Genomic DNA, 26,043 nt, shown 5'->3' with positions numbered 1-26,043 from the left:
TCGATTGTTTCGTACATTTAACTCTCACTTATTCAATTCATATTTCTAACCTACATACTGGGTGTGAAATTATATATTCAAATGATATTATCGACTTTGCACAAGCATGCAGACTTTGTGGTAGTGGTGATAGCACAAGATTACAAGACTTCAAGAAAGGCTAAAGGTGTGCATTGTTACTCTAACATGAATAGAGATTTAAAATTGCTTACTTGTCTTGGGTGGCAACTGGACTACATATAACTTAGGTACAGTACCACAATGACCATCTAGATAGTCTGTGTAAAATCTTTGTGTGTTAATTTAAAGTAGGGAATGTAGGTGATTAAAAAGTTATACAAGTATTAGAAACTTGGAGCAATTGAGGCAAAACTGTTTTATGTGATAATTTGTTTGTTTGTTGTTTCTTAGTTATTAATATATCTGTTTGCTTGTCTGTTAATTATCTGTCTGTGCATACAACTTTCAGTTGCTGTTTTTTTGCAAACTGTTTATACTTTTCTGACTGCTTTGCGTAATTACCAGTGTTTTCTTCTTGCCCTTTATAATACTGTCTGTTTGCACTATGTCATTCTTATTTGAATTTGCTTAGAAACCGGTAGCTTGACTGCTCTTCCTGGGTGTCACATTCATTATTTTCTAATGACACACTCACCAATACAACTAGCTCTTCATTTACTTCCTGAGAACGTGTTTGTTGGTGCTCAAGATGATATTCCAGGAATCTTCAACAAGACAGAAGGTGGAATGAGTATTAGCCCTCTTGGTGAGTCAGAAAGAGAGATCATTGTGACAGAATGTCACTCTTTGTTTTGATATGCAGTATATCTTTACGATATGCGGGTTTTTTTTTTGTGTGTTATTCTCTGGAGCATTACATCAGCTTAGTCATGATCTGTATCATTGCCCTTCCTTGAAGTCTTTGATTTCTGAGAAGCTTTACATTATTTCAAGTTCTCAATTGCAATGGTGACTAGAAGAGGTGATGTAAAGGAAGGTCTGGGAGTAGCAGGTGTAAATTGGTTAAACAAGTTTTAGTATATAGGACTTATATCATTTTTTATAACAACAATTCATCTACGCTAACTGCAGAAAGGGTGTATAGTTATAGTTTCCAAGAACCTGCACACTTGTATCAAAGATGTTTGAGTTTGGAACTGTATGCATGCAAATCATGACTGAGTTGCTTGAAAACAATGTTGGAAGGCTATTCTGCTATGTTTAGATTTGCTGTGGAAACCAAAGTTAGCCAGAAGAAGTCCATCTTTAATAGATAAGGTAAATACAAGGGAATGCGATGTTTGCTTTTCAGGTCATATCTATTTTGTTTGTTGTCGTTGTTTAATGTTATTATTCAAGTTTGGCTGTTTTGTGTATTTGACTGTATTTGTTTTATTCGATTTGCCTTATTGATTGCCTGATTGCCTATGTGTTTGCTTGTTTATCTGCCGTTTTCATTCATCAATTTGTCTGACTGTCTGATTTTAGTTCATTTATCTGTTGGTTTTCCGTGTTTAGTTGTCACTTGTATTACATCCATCACTAGACCATTTTGAACGTCAACTCTTAGTTCTTTTTACTCGAGACAGAAAAGCCAAGGTATGGTACAAATAGCCAGCTAGATGATCAATGAACACAGTCAATTTGACTTTATATACTAGGACTCTGTGATTGAAGACATACATATGAATATAGCAGAGAGACGCCTTCTAGTAAGATAATGAACAGAAATTTTCAAAGATGTTATTTGAATTTAGTATTTTAGGTGGGTATACATAATGGTTGGACATTTGTGAAGAGGCCGTATATTGCCTATTTGGATATAACAACCAAGGAGAAACCTACAACACCATCTAGATCACAGAAGCACAGGCAGTCGCAACGAGCATCCACTTGGGAGGACAATGCTGTAGTGAAAGAATTGGCACTACCAACAGTTATACAGTTGACTGATGTGGTGGCTCATTCACTGTACACTCTTGTCTTTATGTTGGAGTATGTAATATCATGGCCTCTCACTCAGCATGACAAGGTAGCGCTCTGCTTACTGTTTGTCTGTGTTGTGTTTGAAATTTGTAATAGTAAGTCCTATATGAAACCTACACTAGTTTGATTACTCACGAATATGATTAAACAGAAGTTAAGATTGGAATTAGACTTCATAGTGCTGAGATTTGTGTAGTCAGACAAGCTGTCTAACTGAATGTTTCATGTACCAACAGTATGTTGATTTTGGCATGTCAGTAAGTTAGAATTTATAGTGTCTTTGTGTTGCAGCTAAATCCTGGGATCACTAGTATGACAAAGTCTCAGTCGCAGTCTGTAGTTGCTTGCTGGGCAGCGTGGACACCAGCAGAAGCAACAAGCGCATACCATCACGTTGAGCTATCATTATGTGGAGGAGCAGCTCCTAATCCTGGACATACATTCATATTTGTTGGCTGTGATGTAACAGAGAATCAGGTGCTTATTATCATATATGTTAGTTACAGTCATTGATCAGCTTATCATTGTGTGCTGCTATTCTGTTAGCTTGGTGATGGTGATTGTGGAACAGTGAGCTTCAAGTATGCAGTACAGGTGAGACAAGCAAACCCAATTTATAAAGCATGGGTGTGGTTAATTAAGTATGCTATATGGGACATGGAGCTCAGATGGTCATGTGGCAGTCTTTTTGTGTGCTGAATAAACCTGTTACCAAGGGCAATCTTATTCACTCATGGCTAGGAAAGTTATAGACACAGTTCAACTCCATGACACCTTAATGTTTAGCATGTCTTTGAATTATGGTAGTGCAGCTCTTGGTAGTTTGTTTTTTGACTATGCCCATGACAGAAATCAGTTTCATCAGTCACACTGTGACAGTTAGGTCAATGTGCCAACTCAGCTTCGAGTGCTCCTTACCTTGTTGCTTCTCACTTGCAATTGGATGTTGCCTTCAGCTCGGTCAATTATTTTGAGAGAAGTCCTGGAAGTCCCAGATTTATATTTTTTGTCTAGAAAAGGTTTTGAGCTGTGGAAATAATTGATATGGAGTTTGCTGATTTTTACATCAATATGTGCTCTGAGGTGTTCAATTAAGTGCTGATAATTTCTTATTTCTGAATTAGGATGAAAAGCAGAGGTCTGAGAATGTGAGGTATGTATAATCATGTGGGTATTGAACTGCAATTGTGAGCCCATACAGGTTTTTTATTTTTCTTACCTTCCAGTCATGTGCGGCGTCCATCTGCTGCTATGTCAGATATTGGTTCAGAACTTCACACTTGGCAACATTCAGAAGCTGATATTTTTCATGATGCGCAAGAGACTATAGTTACTCATGTAGAGACTACTGCAAGGTGCAATCTTGGTTTATGCATGTGTAAATTTTGGTTTTGTCGATGTTGAGGTGCTTGTTACATGGGTATGTGGATGAGTATTCTTGTGTTTACATAGGTCAGAATCCAATTCTGTGTGTGTTTTTGTGCATATGCTTCGTGTGTGTGTGTGTGTGTGTGTGTGTGTGTGTGTGTGTGTGTGTGTGTGTGTGTGTGTGTGTGTGTGTGTGTGTGTGTGTGTGTGTGTGTGGTGCGATAGCTCAGTTGGCTAGAGAGTCATCTTATAGAGTGTTTACATCTGGGACCTTGAAGGATCGCAAGTTCAAGTCACAGTGATGGCGAGCTATGGCATAATTTCCTTAAGCAAGAAACTAACACACATTTGCTTCTCTCGACTCAGGAGTATAAATGAGTACCTGGTCATTGACTGGGGTCCTAAGCAGCCATCGGCTGTGACGTGACATCAGCCACTGGGGTCCTGGTGAGACTTCGGGTGCTCACACCACAGTTGGCTTCACAAGTCGGTGCTCCTGCGAGTGCCTGGCCTGGCTCCAGGAATTTGCTAGCGCAGGCCCAGAGTTCCCTGAGTAGCGCACAGGGCCCAGCTTAACAGCTGGGGCATGATCTCTGAGAGGCAGCTTGTGACATTTAGGATTTTTTAGGTGTGTGTGTGTGTGTGTGTGTGTGTGTGTGTGTGTGTGTGTGTGTGTGTGTGTGTGTGTGTGTGTGTGCAGACAGTTCTATGATGTTTTCTTGTATTTGCAGACCACCATTACCTCGACAACCTGCGACACCAGGTCATTCAGGAATTGTGAGTAATTGTGATGCCATGCTATTTCTTGTTGTACAGACAGACCAACAGAATGTCAGACAAATATGGACACGCATTCGTTTTTGTTGTTGTAATAAGGCTATCAGACTCTCAACAAGTATTATTAGCAATAGCAATAGATGTGCATCACATGTCATGCATATACAGAGAGGTGGACTGACAGGTAGAGGAATAATTGAAATGCAAAGAAAAAGGAAAGAGGTGAAGAGACAGTTTAGAGCTAATGTGCACTATAAAGTGGTTGATATAGCTAAATGGTACGTGTACTGGTTTTGTTTATGACATTTTGTGCGACAGGTGGAACATGACACTCCCAAGCATCGACCATTAGCATCAGTTGTTACTCCTACTCCTCTGGCAATGCAAGAACTACTAAACAGGCCTGCCACTTCAACTCCAGCTGATGAGGTGTGTTCTCTTGTTTGTAGAGTGAGTTTTGCTATTATTTTTTGTGTAGCTGGAAGGTCAACAGGGAGAACTTTCATTACTACCCTACACTCCTGTTGTAGGAGTTGCACCCCTAAGCAGTGGACAGGTATCAGCACAACAACAGTTGTTTAATTTTCCACCACTAACTACAGCTCGAGGTCCAACAACACTACCAGCTGCTATGCACTACTCTTCGTATGTATTTTGGAAATATCTATGTTGTGTGAATATGTTTCATATGGTTCAATTTCAATGTTTGTTAATTTGTCCATTTGATTGGTCATTGTTTGTTTGTTTGTTTGTCTATTTGCCTGTCTCTCTATTGGTCATTGCATTTAGACTGTACTATGTATTGTCAGCATCATCAACATTAGGTATGTAAATATTTTAAAGAAAATTACAATACATCAAAACTCGCTTAGAGAATCCAGTAAGTTGTTTCAACTAGATTGATCATGCTTTCAAGTTCTTGAGATATGTAAGGTATTCATAATAATCAGGGGCGATGGAGCATTCCGGAAAGTGGTATGGCAAATACTTTTTGTGGCGAAAATGATGTTTATCTTTGACAATCAGTCACTTGATCAAAATTTAGCAGACAAGCATAAACATCCTTCATTAACTAAAACGAATTTTCTTCAGGCTGCAGTTACATCTATTGCCCTATCTTTATGAATATGAAGTAAGAGAAGGTGGTTTAGCATTTCTTGCTTCAGTGTGAATGCAGAAATGTCTTCAGCTGTCTGAGGGATGAGAACAATCTTCTTGCTGTTCTCATGAATTGTGTGACTGTCAGGGAGGTGGCCATATGCATTGATAAGCAGCAAGTAGACATGATTGTTTTCTCAATTTTGGTATACAGAACAAATTGGGGTCTTTCAAGAGCGCTCTCTACTTTGATACTTAGTTTGTCAACAATCTTGAAGTTATGCCTTTCATAGAACTCTTCAGAGGTTTGGTTGTAAAACTGCTTGCTGAAATTTGTCAACTTTGTCTAGCTGTTGCTTTTCTTCTGCATAGTTAAACTGGCTCTTCTACTTCCTACTTAGTATATATAGCTTTTGCCAGGAGTTCATTCCAAAATTTTCCAAACTGTTGTCAGTGTGCATCACTTTTTTTCTTTGACGACGAAGATGACGAGCAACAGATGCAAATACTTTGGCTTTTACTGCACTACTTATTTCTTTTTGCATGGTCTTACTAAGTACATCAATTATTGTGAGATGTTTCTCAACTGTCATAATGCCGATAAAAGTTTGAGGTTTTCATCAATGCTATTAAAGATACCTCTTGCTGATGCAGTTACATCGGTCACATGACTTTGGCTCTCTGCTAGTGTGCCATACCGCTTCAAAGAGTGGTACAGCAATCACCGTACCTGTCGTACCTGTCGTACCGTCTTTGCTGCCCTTGATAATAGTCTTGAGTCAATTTTTAGATGATTTCAAGTTGGTCCAGATTTTTAAGTTATCTGTGATAGTAAATAGTAGAGTTGTTTTTGAGTGATTAGTAATGTGAAAATGATCTGGTTTCAATTAATTTTTGAAGTTGGATGGATTTTTTATTTTATTCACATTTCGATTGCAATGTTACTTCATTTTAATGCTTATTAGCACTATGAATTGACCAGCAAATGCTCTAGATAAGAGCAAAGTTGAGATGAGTATCTTTGAGTGAGCACTTTTCATACATTACGTGGGTCTTGTTTAGAAGCAATTGCACTATCACTTTAACAGCATTGTATTATCACATATAGTAGCAGCTTACAAAAGGATTGCACTACATATGTGCAATCAGCAATAGCAACTCTTGCATTCCTTTTGCTGTATTCTGTTCATGGTTGTTGGCTTACTCTGGACCTGGTGGTGACAAATATGGAGTTGCCTGAGGCAGTCAGGTGAATGTGAATTGTCTTTATTTAGATTCTGTCTGAAATTATGCGAATTGATGTAAATGGTCATAGCTAAGCTCAGCATTGTTGCAGCAGCCAACTCTTTTATAGGCTGCATAATCACTCACTACTACTGACTTAGAAACATTGATTTGATGACTCGTTTTATTGTAGAGTAGTTACTTGTAATTTTTGACACCCATAATAGCCTTGGGTCTTGATGAAATCATAGCTAGTTTTTTCGTGATCACACTTGTATCACAATGTTGTAGCTAAGCCAAAAAGACCTTCTTCATTGTCATTTGAGTTTTGAACTCAGCAATTTTTGTCTGTATGTTTACCACTACGGCTATTCTCAACACTAACAAGGACCGTAAGGTTTCAGAGATTACAAGAGAAACATTGGCACTAGAACATACAAGAAATATTTTGCAATCTTGTTCTGAGTAGTTGCATTTGTGCTCTATTCAGTTTTGAAAATTGCTGGATTCCTCTTCCCTTATCATCTTGTGACTTCTTTGTGAGCTTCGTATGAAGTTTCTCTGCCTGAACTCTCCAGCAGCCAAAATGCATATTACTAACATTACCCTATTACTGATGGGGTTACGATACAAAGATTTCACTCTTGCATTTGCTTCTTGAGTGGCTGCAGCTGACACAGTGTCTTGTGACTAAGTATGACCCCGAGATATGTTTGATTTGATGTCCATACAAGAATGAGAGTCAAAGAAGATGTCTGATTTGTGATTATCTGTTTGTCTGTTTGTCTGTGTGTTTTCTTTACAATTTATGTCATTCTACAGTGCTCATTCGCATATTCCTCGATCTGCATATGCACAACTGCATACTGCTGGATTTCCTGAAGTTAAGGACAGTAAAGGCAGAACACCAGTGGAAGTCGACTCTCAGCAGACCGTGTCCTATAATCCAGACAGAGAGCTTCGACAGCCACTTCAATGCAACAACATCACAATACAGTTTCTTGCAATATCAAAGTATGTTACAGTTTACTGTCAGTGCTGCCTTGCATTTTATGGTTTCTGTTCTCAGTATTCCATCCATGCAAGAGTCATCTGTGAATTCAGCTGAAGGAAGTCAAATTATCAGGTTGAGTCTATTGTCATTTGTTGTATGAGTATCTGTCAACACGATATTTATGTGTTGTAGTCCATTGTACAGAGTGGTGTTCTTTACATTTCAGTTCTATCGGTTTCCGGCTGTCACCACTGAACGGTCAGTATTTGTGATGTATTATATTATGCTAGCAGGCATGTGTAGGGTTGAGTGTATATATGTGCATGGGTGCATGAGTCTAGTTGGGATTATTGCTATTGGCTTTTACAGGTTGCTTTTGTCTGGATTAAATTCAGACAGCCAACTCAATGTTACATCTATTCACATCCTTACCAAGTTATCAAGGATTGACAGTGTTTGTGGATATCAGGTCAGTAATACTGTGTAGTAAGTATCAGTGTGTTGTAGTCTGGTTGCAAGTGATTGGGAACAACAATTTATGCTAGAAATTATAAGTTTGTAAGGTTCAGCTACATTTTAAATTATCCGTAACAGTTCTATTTGGCACAAGTTTACAAGGTGTGTTAGCATTTCTGTGTTACTTTATTTATCTCTTTTTGCAACAGCACAGTCTTGCACCCCTGCACACTGTAGAAATGAAGACAATAATGGATGACGGTGATGATCAATGCATTATTCAGCAAGTGTTTAATGCTAGTCAATAATAATTTGGGACTCTGTTAGCACCAGAAAGGTTTACAGATTTGAAAACTACAGGGGCTTTATGTACACCTAGAATTAATGCTTGTAGTAGTGCTATTTATCTTATTTTAATGACTTTTGTCTCTTAAGTTTGCCGATTGTGTTTCAACAGTGAAGAGGTGATGTAGAGTGTTATGTAATACATGTATATAAAGAGCTATTATGATTTTTGTTTGTTGCTGCTTAGTTGAAGAAATTAACTTTTGCCAAAAATATACATAATGTAGGTTGCAACACAATTTTGTGCAACTAGAGACTTTTGCTGTTTGAAATGCATCAAATTATGTTTGTTATCAAATAATCATATGTCATAAATATGTGAGTTTTTATGTGTTTTGTTTGTTAAAGATGGAATTTGTTGTGGATCCTTCTGATTTTGAAGCAGATGAAAGTCGACGACTAGCTCGGTATCTTCACACTAGGTCACTTCAGGTAGATGTGTGGGATGGTGAGTCATTGCTTCATGTTGGAAGTGCCTTCATTCCTTTGATGGTAATGACAGTCACGGAAGACACTGGTATGCCAGTTTTATGCTAACGTATTACTAGCATCTCATACGGGAAGGTCGCGAGGCAGTTCAGGTGACACATGAGGTGCCAGTAACGTATGTTGAATATTCAGATGACATGCCCACTTTGCTAGGAGACTTTGTAAGATCTTGTTTGGGAAGTATGAATGTACATTTCATGCATGCATGTGTGTGTGTGTGTGTGTGTGTGTGTGTGTGTGTGTGTGCACGCGCATCTGTGTCTGTGTCTGTTTCTGTGTGTGTGCGTGTGTGTGTGTGTGTGTGTGTGTGTGTGTCTGTGTTTGTGTGTCTGTGTCTGTGTCTGTGTGTCTGTGTGCATTTTGTGTGTCTGTGTGTGTGTCTGTGTGTGTGTTCACGTGCGCACTTGTGCATGAGTGCATTTGTGCTATGCAGATGCTAAATTCTTTAATTCCTAGGCTCGAAGTGGAAGTGTAAGACCTCCCAGGGCAAATGCTGAAATTCGTGGGAGTCTTCACATTCGACTTTTCAATGTAGGTAGCAAAAGCAAGTTGGAACATACAGGTATGTATTTTTCTGAGCATCTTGAGCACGGATTGATACACATGTACCACAAAATGTTTAGTAACAAATGATGTTGATCATTGATGCAGTAAAAGTTTTCAGCTGGTACTTGTTAGTTAATTGACGATTTAACAGGTGGTTGTTTGTGCTGTTTGTGAGTGTTAATATGTTTTCAAAGCACAAGTTTTTGCAGTTTTTGTTAGTGTTTATCAAGTGGTTGGCTTGCGTGTTTTTGAGCTGGATAATTATTATTTTAGCAAGTGAGTAATCAATCATCTCTTACTTAGAAGTACTGTTTTAGTTAATTTTGTTAATTGACATGTTAGTTTGGTTGTCGCAGACAATTCAGTTTTGCCAGGAAGCTGACTGTTCTTGTCCATACATAGAAAGATTTTCTACGTATTGCTTCATGTAGAGCACACCTTCAAAGAGGGTGTGTTATGCTTAGAAGCCTTGCTTTCCTAGCTCTCTTCATGTGTGTGCATGTAGCCAAGGATGTTTTGGCACACATTATGCTGTGTTCCTGAAATTCTAGAAAGAACCTTAATTGCTGATGACGGCATCATGTCAGGACAAATTCACTGCACCATCTCAAAGCTTAGCTACTGCTTTACTTGGAAGAAGCAGCATGTATTAGTAATTTTGGCAGCTAGCTTGTTCTGCTTAGATCTGTGGGCATTGGACAACTTAATGTTGAGTACTGTGGTTTATATCTCCGTCAGCACTGCAATTTCCAGAAAGTTCTACTGGCAAGTCATTGCATCTTGACTGGCTGTTTTCTTGTTGCTTTTAATAATATAATAATAAAAATAATTTATTTCTATCACACCACATCTGGTGTAGTTCCCTCATAGGGGCAACATACAACACACACGCACAGACAGATGACATAACTAACACACAAAATCACTCAACCTCCTTGTAAGAATGTTACCATCTACATATTCAGTCCATGTCCAGGGCAACCATGTCTAACTACAAGCAATGCTGGTCCTCTCACAAGTTCATTTCTTGATTGTGTAGCCTGTTAGAGGAATTTAGCTTGTAATACTTTCAGACACCTCAACAAATCCAGGAATTCTTTCCACTATACAATCTCTTTGTCTCATATCAAGCCCACGACTAATACATTTGCGATACACAATGTTTGCAGACGTCTACTGAACTTCTTTCAAAGTTTAAAGAATGACTTCCATATGCAAGAACTGGAAATAATTGACACTCCATGATCTTCATCCAAACTCTATCATTGGAACAACTTTCATCAAGTCGGCTAATGACACCATTTACAGCAGCATTGTATTGCCATTGAGAAAAACTTCTAATTCACTAGAGTGTTTCCACCGTCTCTGCTTTTATGGTGCCAGCAATGTTTTCCTTTTGAAACAAGAAAGTGGTTGTTTTCTTACACGTGACTTCATAATTCATGATAGATCTTTAGTTCAGGATCTGCATTGTCTTTGTCAGCTTTACTAAGGACGTTAGCTTTATTGAGATCACACTTGACCCTTGACAATGATAGACAACTCGTGCCCAGTGAATTAACCAACAAGGTATTGAGTTATATTGTGCATATTTGACACCTCAGTCAGAGTAGCAATTCTCTGGTAGTTTGCTGTTTTAATCAATTAGGCCTGAGAGCTGTGTACTGTGGTACTTATGCTTTTGGAGTGGGCCATTTTTTAGTCTTAGTGTTGAAAATATGAGATTTATTAACACATGCTTTAGATTAGGAAGTTGTGTCTAATACATTGATCAATGCAATTATACACTAACTGCCTCTGCTCAAACGACAGCTCTAGGGTGGTCATTGGTACAAAATGAAGCTTAGAAAGACAAAAGCAGATTAGAGTGATTTTTGCGTTTTTTGAGCATGCTGTCTGTTAGTGTCTGTTGATCATTGGTGCAATGACAAAGCAGATTAGAGTGATTCTTGCATTTTCGAGCATTCTGTCTGTTAGTGTCTGTTAGCTTAGTTAGTATGATCGTAAATGTTTGATTAAGTGCTTGTCTGTAATGCTGCCCCCCCTGGCAGTAAATCCAAAACAAAGCAATTTGACAAACAAAATGTCAGATTTAAGTACATATGCTCAAATAAGCGCTCTTCTGTTATGCACTGCTGTAAAATGATTTGGCAAAGGCTTATTTGAATTGGCTTATTTTGACGTAGTATTTGGTCTCAATTGGTGAGCGTTGACAGTGCAAACACTGGACACATTGTGTGTTTTCTTTGGAAGCAGCAATGGTTGGGTATGGAGTCAACTACTGTCAACTTAACTAAAGAAGTTTTTGTGTAAAATAATAAGCGCCTTTGTTTGAATGGGCACCTTTAATCACACACAAATCTGTTTATAGATTTATTTGATTTAATAAACGCACAGGGCACTTTTACTGACAGTGTTACGGTACTCTGTTGATATGCTGTACACAGGCAGTGAAACACAGATACAGTGCAGGATATAACTACTCGTGGTTGACCTGACATCCACAAAAAGTTATCGGACATCCTGATTTGGCTTGCAGCAGCGGCATATTATTATTTTTAATGTATTAATAAATATAAATATTTATGAATATAAGTATGCATGCATATTTTCATAAAAGTGATAGTAAACATTATGTGTGTAACAAAGCACAGACATCGCACAAGGGGAAACTTGCAGAAGCGCTGTCAACACATGACATGTTTTCTGCACTTACCTAGAATATGCCAATGCTTGAGCGTCATATGACTCTTGTGTCGTATACTGGAACAAGACGCAAAATTATCTGCATAATAAGACATCGAAATGGCCGGCCTTGCTGCCTGGACGGATGTACCAACCATTAGGCAAGTACAGTCGGACATGGTCATGATTTGGTCAGACAAATGTCTGATGACCAGCCGTTATATTCCACACTGAGATTTGCCATTAATGGGTAATGGATAGCCTAAACTAGTCAGTATATATCATAATCTGTTTGTGTAGTTGATCTGTCATTATTTGTTGTCAAGACTTTGTATGGGTGTTTAGATTTGTCATCTTAATACATGTATGCATTACTTTGTTCAGTTTGTTGACTCTGTAAGTTGTCGAGATGATTTAGAGCTTTCGTTGCAAGTAGTACCAGAATGTAGTAATCTTAAGGAATGGGTTTTCTGTGGCATATGTAGTACAGCAAAAATCGTCCTATAATTAATGAGTTTTATGCTCTTGTATGTAGGGCCAGTTTCAAGTGTTGTGCAGGGAAATTCTGGAATTTTTTCTTCTGATGGCAATGTTGTGTCCTTAGCAGATGGTCGTTTGCCTTCAACTAGTAGGTTTACTGGATGCAGTTTTTGGACTTTGGAATTGACAATCAGTGATGTGTAGGTGGAGAGTCTCATAGAGTTAAGGCAAAGTTGTTAGTAGATAGCGACAAGGATCTTGCAGCAGTGTTGAAGTCTAGAAAAGTTGGAGTAACAAGACCAGTGCAATCAGTGACAGCTAATGGAGAAGATACAGTAACGAAGCAAAGGTAGTGACAGATTCGATTTTATTTTAAGCTAAAGGTTAAGGGCGAACTGCATTCTTGTGCTATGTATGCTCTTGACATTGAGTACTTACTAAGATTACGATGTTGACGGCTGATTTGCTCAAACTGGTTATGCTCACTTGACAAGGCAGCAGTTGGATGATTGTACAGGTAGCAGATAGAAGCCTAGGTGTTTTAGGAAAATGAGAGTCATAATAGAAACCAACACACGATGTGCTCCAGAACTAAAGAACACTAGCTTTTGTACAGCAAATGTGCATTAATTGCTGTCAGTATTGATGAATTGTGATAGACTTACTTGTTTGTATCACTATATTTCAGGAAGCATGCAAGGATGGCAATGGTTCGACGGCTTGTTGGTGAAGAGAATTATGTGTCTGGCATGTCTAACACTGCAGTAAGTATGGACGGTGATTTATATGGTTTTCACATACGTTTTGTACATTTTTTTTGTGTTTAGTCTTTGACTAATCAACGAGCTCAGGAACTGCGCACAATCGCTGCTTTTAGAGAACGGCATAAACAGGAAAGAATTCTTTCTGCACTCTGTCATTCAATAACGACTGCACACACAATTCGTCCATCATATGGAGTAGCAAGCTTTTTTGAATTTATTCTCAAGAACCCGTACAATTCTTCACTTACTGTCAAAATTGAATGGAATCGTGCAGAACTACAGTATGCATTGTCTTTGGCATATTATCTACAGCCATGTAGACTGTCTCTTGTAGATTGTTAACGGACACTAAGGAATGGCAACATTTCAAACAACTGTACAATGTTGCAACTCGTGAGTTTGTATATATTACTTTCAAGTTTGAATGTTTGTCTATGTTATCTTATCTCACTTTTTGATTTTTCTATGTGTGGATTTGCTCACTCGTCTGTAATTGTGCATGGGTGTGCACATGGTTGTCTGGTGTGTTCATAAATGCTATTTGTTCTTATGAATAATTCGTCACATACAATAATCTATAATGTTATGTTTGTGCAGATGGTACTAACACATTGTTTTGTGACCCTGCTTGGTTAGTTTAGTTTGCTTTGTTATCTGTCTGTTTTGTCTGTCTGTCTGTCTGTCTGTCTGTCTGTCAATACATATATTTTCAAAGAACAACACTATTACATTCTAGTCTGGCCCAAACAGCCGACGCCATAATTTAACTACGTGCTGTCTGTCTGTCTTGTCTGTCTTTATATTTTATACATATGAACTATTGCAAGCTATAGATACAAAAGTCCGTTATATATCAATAGGCCCACACGGGTCTCTAAAAAATTATCAACTTAGGTTGCATGCAATTGGACACTATATATGTCACTGATGTCATTTTCTTTGCTTCGTGAGCGGTTCATCTTCTGGATGAGAACCTTTCTGTTGCACCTTTGGAGAGCTACAGCGAATCTTCTTCTCCAGTGGCACTTGAAATCTTGGTCGCTGTTACCAAGGTCAATGTTTTTACTTAGTTGAGATAATTGAGACAGGAATAATTGTGCTTGTCTCCCCCAACGACCGAAGTGCTCCATAACTAGAGGCACGAAGTTGAGGCATAATCCACCCGGCAGGACCTTCGACTGGTATTTCTCGACTTTCGTCTCTTCCCTTCTTACCGCTGCTGCCCCGTCTTCTCGTGCTGCTCTTGACAAGATATCGGCACACCATGGATGGGCCAAAGACACATCTAGTTCAACGTCTGTTCTGGTTACTGGATCCATGATCGCTATGTCTGGTCGATCCTCACAATCACAGTACCTTTCTCTGGGCTCTTTCTTGTGGTTTATGCGTAACTGGCTCAAATATTCGGACCAAACACCTACAATGGTATTATGGGTCCAGACAGGACCTCCTCCGGTCTTACACGTCATGAGATGGTATCCCTCAGAATCCAGGTCTTTCTCGCAATCGCATCTTGTAATCCATTTTGAGGAGTCTACCGGCAATCCCAGTCTCAAAAAGGTCGCCAACTGAAATTCTTTTGGTTTTAGTGCAAACCTTTGTGAGTTCGGGATAGCATCTAGTGATGCCCCCCCCCTCTTCCTTGAATTGACCTCAAACGCGATACTTCTTTTGGACAAGTAGATGAGTCAATCCTGTCACTGACTTCAGACCTGAGCAGACTGTCTGTTAGCTTTCGCTGTAATTTTATTTCAGTTGTCAAACTGGATAGGTGGTAGTTGGGATGGATGGCTTGATGTAGTGAATGACTAATGGTGTTGTCTTCCTTGTTGGAAATCAGGCGGTCGACTACAAGACTGGTATCTGGAAAGCACTGCGGCAACTGTGACAGAGAATGAGCCCAAGATGATACAAAGGCAAACGCTGATGTGGATGAGAGCGAAGTCATACCAAAACCTCCATATCTGATAGGCCATGCTACTTGCTGCCACTGGCCATTACTAAGAGTCTTGCAACCCAATAGACTGCAGAATGTTCTTTTGGTCTGTTTGTCATGTATGGCAGCCACTGTATGTAACATTTCTGGTGGTATCACTCGCCCTAGATGATTCAACCGGCTCACATGGCAGTTCTTAGTAACAACATTGAACTTTGGACATCATTTAAGTCAAGTAGCTTGTTGCAGAGGAGGTCACCCTTCTCAGCATTTGAACAGCAAGTTTCTGTGACAAACTTGCTGGACCCAAGCGGTATTTCAAGCACATTTACTCCTTTCGATTGCGACTGGTACCGAGGGTGGTGACACTATGGCTCCACGTACAACTGCTGTTGGGCTATAGATTTCACACTTGTTATTGGCCACTTCCAAACTGATTTCCATAAACGTTGTCAAGATATACCAAAACTCTGATGTTAGGGTAATGCTCTTGTAGCTCCTTCAGAAATGGGTGGATTCCAATTGACAACAGAACTGCCCCAAGAGGGTCTCCTTGGTGTATGCCTTCCTCAGACAATATTATTGATGACAAAGTATCCTGTTGAAATACTAATGGACTTCTGTCTGTCTGTCTGTCTGTTGGTCTGTTTGTCTGTCAATACATATATTTTCCAACATCAAAATAAGATACATCACTGCTAAATCACAAAGTTTACGAGTTCACACCTAATATGTAAGCTAAAACATTAAGATCTATACCTACAGTAAACCACAACATTATTGCAATCTATCTTTATCAGAAAACTAGAGTTCTACAGTCAATGACTGAAAAACTGATTGCTGAATGGTGTGGCATCCATGTTTCAGCCTTGAGATTGAGAGTTTTCTGACGGTAATCTTTGTATTACACTTTTGTAGCTGGACAGAAACTCTCTTTGCCACAAATCAATGAACTTGCTGATGTTGGGTCTGCAAATGTCATCTGCTGATCGTTTGGCTAGATGTTGAAGCAACTTTTTGGCTTCCTCTCCCCCACCTAGCAAAATTCTCCATAACTAATGGAATCAGTTGATGCTTTCCTCCTTGCAGCTTTTCATTATTGTATTTAACTTGTTTTCAGTCTTCTCACTTTTTGGCTGCTGCTCCGTCCACACTACTTAATGTTAGAAAATATCTGAGCTTTATGGATGAGCTAGGACAATATCTAAATCAGTATCTGAACTCTGAATATCAGGGCAATCATATGGAGTAGAGTATCGATGATGTGGCTATAATAATGGTGAATCCTGAGACTTTGCAAGTATTCTGACCAGGCTGATGCAATACACTTGTGTGTCCAAACAGGACCACCAGTGGTCTTGCAGGTAAGAAAATGGGAGTCACTGTTGTTTGGACTTGATTTGCAGTTACAAGACTTCTTTCATTCTGAAATGATGGTAGGCAAAGCCAATCTCAATTAAACGGCAGGCCAATTGAAATTCACAATTAAGGTTTAAGTGCAAATTTGTGTGAGGTAGGTAGAGTGCATGCAATCATACACCTGCCCTTTGCCTGAAAAGAATGAAATCTTGCTTCATCTCTTGCAGTTGGAGCTTCATCAACTCTGGAAATCATCATTGAAACAAGAAATCGACTATTGATGTTGCTGTTTTTTAATTCCTATGTAATCTGGAATCGTCTTGTTGACTGGAAGATATAGTTGCAAAGCACACCCAATAGGGCTGGATGAATCACAAGTGGATTTGTCCTTGATGAGTTTCAAATTTGAGAAATGAGATTGTAGCTCAGATATGGTATGGGATGAAGATCCAACAAAGCAGGACCAGCTGTGGTAGATACTGAGGTTAGACCAAAATCATCCAAACAAATAGGGAGACATGCCCATCTCCAAACCCGATAACTCACAGATTTCTCACCATGCAAGAAGATGAACAAATGTTTTTCGAGATTGAGAATCTTGGATGGAGGCAGCTTTAGTTAGGAGGCTAGCCTCGACAGATCTAGTCAAATGATCAAGTCTAGGAATATGGCAATGTCTTAATTAAAGATAGCATTGAACTTTGCTGGTTTTCTATTTTAACTGCAAAGTTGATCACCAGAATGCCCAGTCTTAGCACAGGTGGTAGTCATGAAGCTGGCATACCCAAGAATTGAAACATCACGACTCACTGTAATTCTATCAAAGCCAGTGAGAGGAGTAACGTTGGGACTTGAAAGCATCACACTTGGTTTTAGAAATAGACAAACTGATGGTTGAAAAAGAGTTTTGGAGTATATTGAAAGCTGCAAGCATTCTGTCAGGACTCCCCAGCAAGAAGACATCATCCAAGTATGCAAGCAGAGTGATTTCAGGGATGTTCTGTTGTATTTCAGATAAAATAGGATGAATGGTTGTCACAAAGAGCTGGTCCTAGTCGATCATCTTGGTGGACTTTTGAGATGGGATAATAAGATGATCTTTGCAAGTAAAAAAGAGAGCTAGAGTGTTCGTACATTTGTTGAACGTGGCTGGACATGTCAGGAAAGGCCCTACACACTTTTAACATATCACACCTACTGCTTGATTTCAAAGCATTACGAACATCAGATTTGAGAACAATCCAATCTTGATTAACTTCTAGCAAAAGACCAATGTGGTGAGCAATGAGCTCAGTGTCACTCTGAGTTGAGACTTCATGCTGAATTAGTGTAAAATAATCAGCAAATGATTCTTTGTTGTGTAAGCAAATGGCACGAGCAGTAAGATTACGAAATGCATCTCCAACAGCTCTAGGGTGAACATCTTTATCAGACTTGGCAAGAGAAATCAACTTGGATGATGACATAAGTGGCTATTTCAGAAGGCACTATAATCTTAGCAATAGCAGAACATACAGAGAAAAGGCATTTTGCTGTGTTTTCATTATCAAGCAAGACTTTATAAAGTGTTCAAATGCCACCTGGAAGGTCCAACACCAGGCCCATTAGGAGATCTTCTGTCTTTCTATGTGTCTGTTTCTCTGTGTATTTGTCTGTCTGTCTATCTCTCTGTGTATTTGTCTGTCTGTCTATCTCTCTGTCTGTCTGTCTGCTTGCCTGCCTGCCTGTCTCTCTGTTTGACCGTTTATCTGTCTGTTTGGCTTTTTTCTTTTAATAGTATCTAAGTTTGTTTTCTTTGTTATAATTTGAGTATGATTAGTTTTATTTCTGTTTTTCTCTGTTTCAGCTTTGGAAGAAGGCATGTTTAGTGATGCCAGTCAGAATGATAGACCACAGTTGTATTTGAAGCCCAACGAGACAGTATATATTCCATTTAAATATCAGTCGTTTTATCAGCAGTCACAGTCTACGAATGAAACAGTAAGTCATGAAATATTTTGTGTAGGTGTTTCTGTAGACTGCTGGGAGACTTTGGCAGTTGGCAGCTATTGTGGATTGTATAATAGTAAATTGTTGAATGCATACCAAAACAAGAGTGTGCATGTACCATTCAATTCTCTAAACCATAGTATGTAACTTGTCAAAGGGATTTGCATCTAGGTACTGGAATTTCATACAAGTTGACAACATTTCAGATTTGTTTTAGGGTTAGGGTTAAAGGGGTTTACATGGCGTTGTAACAAAAATTTGTAGTGCCTTGTGCTGATATGTCACATTACTTAGTAACTACATAGTTGGAGAGTTAATGGTATGTGATGTGCACACTTGTTTTTGGTTATTATTAGTAATGATATAATTACTGTTCTATTTTCATGTAGTACAGTTTATGATCTAGATTTTCCTGTAATGTGCAGTGTATTTGATCTTGTTTGCCTTGTGAATGCGATTACAGCAGTTACACCTGCTACGTAAACTTCAAGATGGACACCATTTAAATATGTGGTTCTAGTCCTTGTGAAATGTTAATTAGATCTTGAACAGGACATTTACTTATACCTGTTTTCTGTTTTCTATACTACGAGAATCCTGGACAGTAATGCCGCAACTAGTGCAAGACTGAAAATAGTTAGGACACTTAATAATTAAGTTAAATAATTAGTTGTTATCTGTGTATTGCAAGCTGCTGTTGGTTTCTTTTATTTCTTTTTTGAATATTCCTTTTTTTGAATCTTTAATCATGGACAACAGCTTAGACATGTACATGTAATCACATCAATGAAACGCAATTCTATTAATTCTTGTGTTGTTGCTATACAAAATGGCTACTACAGAATATCCAATGATGGTCAGTGAGTATACTGACGTGTACAGCAAGACATTTCTGCACTTCTTCATAGAGATTACAATTTACACTGTGCTGTACGTGCTTTTTTATTCAGCTACAAGAATATCTCTTGACTATCTCAATGTCAGAAAGATGTTAGAGGACTCAACAAATTGGCTGCTGACATTGACACAAAATTGTTTCTTTCAGGAAGAACATAGTGTGATACAGTAATCAGTAGTGGTTTACGTTGTCCAATAGTGTAGGAAGTTGCAGAGATTCTTACATTGTCAGCTTTCTTAGTGTTCTGAGGTGGTGCTTTAAATTTGGAGATCTTTTTTGACTTGTCGACTGAAGGTCACATTGCATTTTTCCTGTTTCTAAATTTTGTGCTTTGCATTTCATTTACTCATCATATGCAGATTGATCTTACAGGGTCATAGGAATGAAATAAAATTGTTATGGGTTGGTAGGACGTGGCTAATGTTGAACACCTTCTATGTGACCTTTTTGGAAATGCTGCCTGCATCAACTGAGTAGAATGTTTGCCAACCAGTGAAATCTGGTACCCGTTTTAGAGCCAAACTTCCAGATGCACTTGGACATTAGATTACCAGTTGAGAAATATGAACTGGTTACAAAAAATTGTCTGTAGCTTTTTGGCTGTATTGAAGCGATCCTTTAAGAGTGGTTGGTTGGGTCGTGGCCTGATTGGCTGCTACAGTCGAGTTTCTGTGAGTGTGAGACAAGGCCAACTTCTGTGAGACTTGTGCAAGTGAGCACTGACATTTGCGTGAGCAGCTAGCTAGCTGCAACAGTACTGTCACAGTTTTATAGTATTTTGTGCAAACTATCTTTTGATTATCACATTAATGATTTGGACGATTGTCAACTGTAAGACTTCTTAAAATTATGTGCATCTTTTTGTTCTGCGTACACCATTTGTATCTTTGTTGTCTGCAATGTAAGTGCAAGAAGCTACGTTACCCCTGTTAATTAGCTGGCTTAGGTACGTACTTGTTGCTGTCAAAAGGTGAGGCAGTTAATGTTTACTTATTGATGCTGGCACCTCTATTTATGCAGAAAACCTCTTTTCTTTGAATTTGATATCTTGGTAAATTGACTTCATGGTAGCCAATACTTTGTGCCTATTGTGAATCAAACAACAGCTTTATAGATAAAATGGACAGCTAGCTAGTCACGTGACGTGCGAGCGCTGCACAGAGGAGCGAGGCGAACGCCTGGAGACGAGACTAGCTTGAATCCACGTTGAAGCATCAATCGATTATGGTAATGTGCAGATGCATTAATTTCAATCAGATGTTCTTGAAGAGTGAGCAGTTGATTGTCAGCTGTTGAAACTGTGTAATAGCATTGTTGGGAGTATATGCACTGTTGGAACTGCTAGACATCAAACTGCAGTAACGACATGTTGATATTTATGACTCTGGCATGATAGACAACAGAGGGCAGTCACTTGTTCAACTGAGAGAGAACAGAGTTGACCTACCCCAGCTAAGTCAACTCATAGCTGCATGCTCTGTGTCCTGGTAGATTTCTAGAAAACATTAATTGGTTTGGTAATTTTAGCCTATTTAATTTTTCTTGCAGTAGTGAACTTGGAGACAGGGATAACGCTTTATGTATGCTTTGATTTACCCTAGTTATTGTCGTGCTTATCAGTACATACAGACACAGTTACACTTGCTTACTTACTCACACATTCACAATTGTGCATAAATATTTCAGATGAGCACACATAGGTTGACGTCATTGAGATAAACACATTTGAAGTACATGTGTAGAATTTTGTATTTGCATTATAGGCACAATTTGGAAAATGGAGTCTACAATCAGCCTTTTATCAACAACTTCAATCCACAACTATCAAAGTAATCACTAATTGTTGTTCAATCAGACTTTTCCTGATTGTATCAAATAATGTGCGTGATGGATGACTAAACAATAGTACGATGTATTGCTGTTATAATCAGTTAACTTTCTGTTCTTTGTTTGGGAAGGTCTCATTTATCAAGTGTGATGATAGTCATCTCGTTTCAATACTTAACCTCTGTGTTGAGCCACAACCTTACTGCATTGATCAAACATTTCGATTTCAACATCCAGAGCAGGCGTTTTTCAAAAAGTCTATTATTCTTCCCCCATTTCATTCTTTAAGAGGTGTGTATGCTGCCAATGTTTGTGTGTAAGCTAATCAGCATGAAGTTTCACAGATCAAACTTGGCTTAATGAGAACCATTCATCACTTTCTCTTCACTGCAGTAATAGCAATGTTGTTTGTGAAATAAGAGATGGGGTAGGAGTTTGTGCTGCTGAATGTGATTAAAAGTCAACTACATTTTTGAAGTTGTATTTGCTTAGGAAGGTAGAGAACCAAGTCAAGTTTATTTGAAAGTGGCTTGTGAGGCGGCACCTTCTGTTGTGCAGTTCTGTCTTCTACTCTATAAGTAAGAACTGGACTTGAATCAACAGCTAGTGTGCTGTACTGAGAACAGTTTTCTATTGTATGTAGAGATTTGTATAGGTCACAGCCAGCTCAGATATGGCAGTTTAGTATCCATTCAGTGCAAAGGTAAATTTATACAGGTGCATTATATGTTTGTCCTGTCAGAGGGGACATATGTAAGGACTGTATTAAAGTTATTTAGTGAGTGTATCACTGTATGTAATCACGTGGAGATGGTCCAAATACCTAAACCTAACCCTAACTCTAACTGTAACGCTAAAACTATGCATTACGTGCAATGTAGCTATTACTTTCCCACTGGAGAGTCAAAGGAAATCTTGACCTTGTATGCAAACTTTGATCCTGGAAGTGGGCTATGCTTACTGATTAAGAAACTATGCTGTGTAGTGGTAGGTGGTTGTCCACTGAGCTTTCTGTGCAAACTTGCAGAGATGTAATGAGGGTTTGTGAAACCCTAGTATTGTAAACATGATGATGGTATGTCCACCGATTTCAGTGATAACTCCTTTGTCAAAGATGTGACGTTTGAACAGAATGATCTAGTAAGAGACTATAGATATCTGCACAAAGAAGAGATTATAGTGGGCACGGAAGTGCTAGTCCAAGCTTACTCTCTTGTCTAGAATGCACAGCCAGGTCTTTGGGCAAGCAGTGCAACAAGAGAACTAAGTGTCTGGATGCATGTGACGTACCCGCAACATCTAGATCAGGCCTGTGTTACTGCCATTTGAGTATGTCACAAATTATACTCAGCATTTATGATAATCAGAGCTGTTGAACATTATGTTTGTTCTTGCATGAGTGTGTGACAAGCTATAGTTTCATCTGCGTCATCAAACCAAACTAGACTTGACCCAGTCTCACTCCATCCTCGTCATTCCCTGGATTGTTAATCCTCGGCCACACACAGACACACACACAGACACACACAGACACACACACACACACACACACACACACACACACACAACTTCAAAACTGCAGTACAATGACAGTGCAACTGTTAGATTTCTGATTCTGAAATTTGTCATGTGTCGACTTTCTAGTTGCCTTTTTCATCAGCTCTCAGCACTTTAGCGTAGTCTTTGCTTTGAAACTAATGGGTTTGAAGTTGACTGGATACTTATTGCTTCAAATTTGTTTTGACTACTGTGATTGCAGTTGTTGCTTGAATTTGTCCAGTATATATAATGTTTGACATTGTGTTTACATTGAAATGTGTACACACCTGATGGATTTAATGAGAGCTCATTCTCAATGCAGTATTGTGCTTTTAAGCTTTGGTTTTCATTCTATTTGTTAGATGTTGTACTTTCTGCTCTCAGTACAGATGTATCTCATCACATGTCATTTATACATAACACGCAAACAAACAAAATCTTGCCATGAATACGAAACATATAAAATCAATATAAATTAATAGATGGCCAACGACTTGTTCATGTGTTATGTATAAACACAGTTATATGTATTGGTGAGGTATGCAGCTACTTCATATTGTTTTAAAAGCCAAGGGCAAAGTGCATTCTGCTGTATTGATTGCAGTTGCTCTTCTAGCTGCCCTGTTATCTGTTTATCATGTAGTTTATAATGTAACATTCAGTCAATTTGGTTGATATCAGATGTGGAAATTTGCTGCACAATGGTTTGAAATAACAACCATGTCACTTGTATATATGTATGTGTTTAGAATTGATGTAAGTGCAGTTCAAGGTCAAAAATCTGAAGTGACTGTCATTCTTCGGGGTCTTTCATTACCAAAGACAGTGCGTTGCTTCTCATCTTGTCCTGAACAGCTTGTGGTATTCTGACAGTGTTAGTTTTCATTGTTAGCATGGCTTAGTGTTGTGAGTGTAGGTGAACCCTAAGGTACCATTTCAACTTTCAGCCAACGCTGCACATGAAATTCACATGTCACTCAAGTTAATGGAAGCTGGGACAAAATCTGTCTTTGTCAATGTTGTTGATATCCTTTGTACCTGTTTGGTAAAATACTTATAGGATGTATTTATGTGAATTTGTGTCTGTGTGCTTTAACGTAAGTTATTTGTTTGTAATAGAACATGTAGGCTAATTACTAAGATTGGTAAACTAACTGTAGCAAAGGTGGAAAATTTATTTGTTTTATGTCAGTGTCATCATACTTACTGTAGGTTTTGCTGTTCATGTTGGTTTGGTTGGCTGTGACTGTAACTTTATCATTCAATGTTGAAAAGTCCAACATTGTTTCTGTTTGATTTTTGTTGTGTGCTTTTTTGCTTTTATGTTTGTGTGAGTTTGTCTGTTTGTCTGTCTGTTTGTCTTGGCTGTTTGTCTTTGTGTTTGTTTGTCTGTTTGTTTGTCTATTTGTTTATGCATTAGTGTTTTCATCTGACTGTTTATTTGTATGTGTTTGTGATCTGCTTGTTTGTTTGTGTCTTGCTTTTCCTTTTTTGGTTGCAACGCTTTTCTATTGTTCATGACATTTACCTTAACCTAGCTATACATGTTGAATTTTATCAGTTGGTGAGAAGTTGGCTATTGTGTGCCACCTGCAGACCTCCTGTCATTACTAAAGCATTTGAGCAACTGCTCTCTGTGAGAACTGGAAAACTTGCTTACAAGGTTAGATCTTGTTGAAAAACACATCTTTTTGTTATTCTGTATTGCATTACTGTGTAACAGAAAATTTCTTACCACAATCCCTATTCTGTCAGTAAACGATTTCACTTATATTCAACATCGTTTGACTTACTGCAGTTTCGTGAAAACGTCATTGAGGTATATTGGCTACTGTGGTCACTGGTTTCTCTTTACTTCTAATACAGTCAGTCAGTGGACAGATGAGAGGTTGTACTGTGGTAGAATACGTAAGTTCACAGACAAGTGTTTGAATCTCATATGTTTGTTACGAACAATGAGTCTGTACTTACTTTTTAATTGGCTTAGTGTGATGTTCTGTGACTAAAAGATCCACTAGCAACGAATGATTGTAGTACTTGCAACTGTTCGTTGTAATTTTTGTTTGCAAGTCATCACTTTAGTAAGTCTTTGGGGTTAAGTTTTTCTTTATCCCTGCTGTCCATCACACAAATAAAACAATATTTCAAGTGTATGGCTATGATGCTTATGCAACAGATATAGTCAAGTTGCACAGTTTATGGGTATACAGAAAAGTGAACATACAGTGGAATCTTACTAATTTGAAATTGTAAATCTAACCCTTTAAATGGCTTTATATCTGCAAGTATCAGCCTGGATCATGTGATTTGGTTCTCAAGGACATTTGCAGCTGACTTGATCTTCTGATCATGGCTATTTCTAGTACAGACACTGTTGCATACACGCTATTGTGTTGACTGCATTTGAAGTGAAGATGTAACAAACTTTCTAAAGAGCTTTCAAGCTTTGAACATAGGTTGAAGATTGCATTTTTACAGTGGGAAATACATCATGTGTGGTGACAGCAATTGGACAATCTATCTAAACAGTATTCAAAATTAAGACACTAGGAGTTGAGTGAAGTACAGTCTTGAGTAGACTAACATATGAACAGTCTTTTCATATCAAATCTTTGATTGTCAGGTTGCCCTACTAGACCACTTGTTCTGTAGTGGAAAGATATGTGACCACGGACTGACAGACATACTTGTAGGTAGCATCTGGATGAATAGTCTTTGTTTTGTCGCATATGCGTCACTGATAATTCTGATGATATTGTCTTTCTTGAAGATTCCGGCTGGCCAGACATATCCAATTGGTCTCAAATTTTTGCCGCAAATGATACCCATTAGCAGAGAAGTCCTGATATTCATCAACAATGAAAGTGATAAGACTGAAGAGTGCTTCTGTGTGAAAGTCATGTACAGTTAATCTGTTAGAGAACTGCTGTATCAAATAGTACAACACATTGGCAGTTGTACAGTAAATGTATTTGATTAAAATAGGCCTTGGTCCTCTTTTTCTAACAGTGGTGTTTTTGATGATGAAGCCTTGTATGGAAAGGGTTGTGTGTGTGTGTGTGTGTGTGTGTGTGTGTGTGTGTGTGTGTGTGTGTGTGTGTGTGTGTGTGTGTGTGTAACGAACGGCACGGCAGCTCCTTATCCATTTTGTGTGTATTGTGTGGTGCTACATATGTATATAGCTCAGTTGGTTAGAGAGTCATCCGATAGAGTGTGTACATCCGGGACCCATCAATGTTGCAAGTTCAAGTCATAGTGACGACAAACTATGGCATACTTTCCT

At 38.5% G+C, this 26,043-nt stretch overlaps 1 protein-coding gene across 1 annotated transcript; it reads left to right on the top strand.

Moving 5' to 3' along the window:
• The first annotated feature begins 95 nt into the window (after positions 1 to 95).
• On the top strand, positions 96 to 25,768 carry LOC134181358 (nephrocystin-4-like). Its single transcript, XM_062648627.1, has 36 exons — positions 96 to 166; positions 593 to 766; positions 1,226 to 1,278; positions 1,519 to 1,599; positions 1,662 to 1,712; positions 1,766 to 2,032; positions 2,278 to 2,463; positions 2,533 to 2,580; positions 3,111 to 3,139; positions 3,213 to 3,341; positions 4,086 to 4,131; positions 4,450 to 4,560; positions 4,610 to 4,776; positions 7,276 to 7,467; positions 7,523 to 7,579; positions 7,640 to 7,705; positions 7,817 to 7,916; positions 8,597 to 8,740; positions 8,797 to 8,898; positions 9,194 to 9,299; positions 12,504 to 12,596; positions 12,653 to 12,797; positions 13,137 to 13,212; positions 13,276 to 13,493; positions 13,547 to 13,605; positions 18,354 to 18,487; positions 21,158 to 21,223; positions 21,353 to 21,512; positions 21,566 to 21,648; positions 21,714 to 21,799; positions 21,865 to 21,924; positions 23,510 to 23,621; positions 23,677 to 23,787; positions 24,307 to 24,423; positions 24,484 to 24,579; positions 25,531 to 25,768. The coding sequence occupies exons 2-36, from the start codon at positions 643 to 645 to the stop codon at positions 25,669 to 25,671; spliced, it is 3,816 nt and encodes a 1,271-aa protein (XP_062504611.1). The 5' UTR covers positions 96 to 166; positions 593 to 642; the 3' UTR covers positions 25,672 to 25,768.
• Positions 25,769 to 26,043: the final 275 nt, after the last annotated feature.

The sequence above is a fragment of the Corticium candelabrum genome, chromosome 1 (genome assembly GCF_963422355.1).
Source record: "Corticium candelabrum chromosome 1, ooCorCand1.1, whole genome shotgun sequence".
Taxonomy (NCBI): Eukaryota; Metazoa; Porifera; class Homoscleromorpha; order Homosclerophorida; family Plakinidae; genus Corticium; species Corticium candelabrum.
This window is presented reverse-complemented; position numbering and strand designations above follow the sequence as displayed.

Coding starts and splice junctions, on each gene's coding strand:
- LOC134181358 (XM_062648627.1), top strand. CDS start 643: ATGACACACTCACCAATACAACTAGCTCTTCATTTACTTCCTGAGAAC. Junction 1,279..1,518: donor GTCCATCTTTAATAGATAAG/GTAAATACAAGG, acceptor TTCCGTGTTTAG/TTGTCACTTGTATTACATCC. Junction 4,561..4,609: donor CTTCAACTCCAGCTGATGAG/GTGTGTTCTCTT, acceptor TTTTTTGTGTAG/CTGGAAGGTCAACAGGGAGA.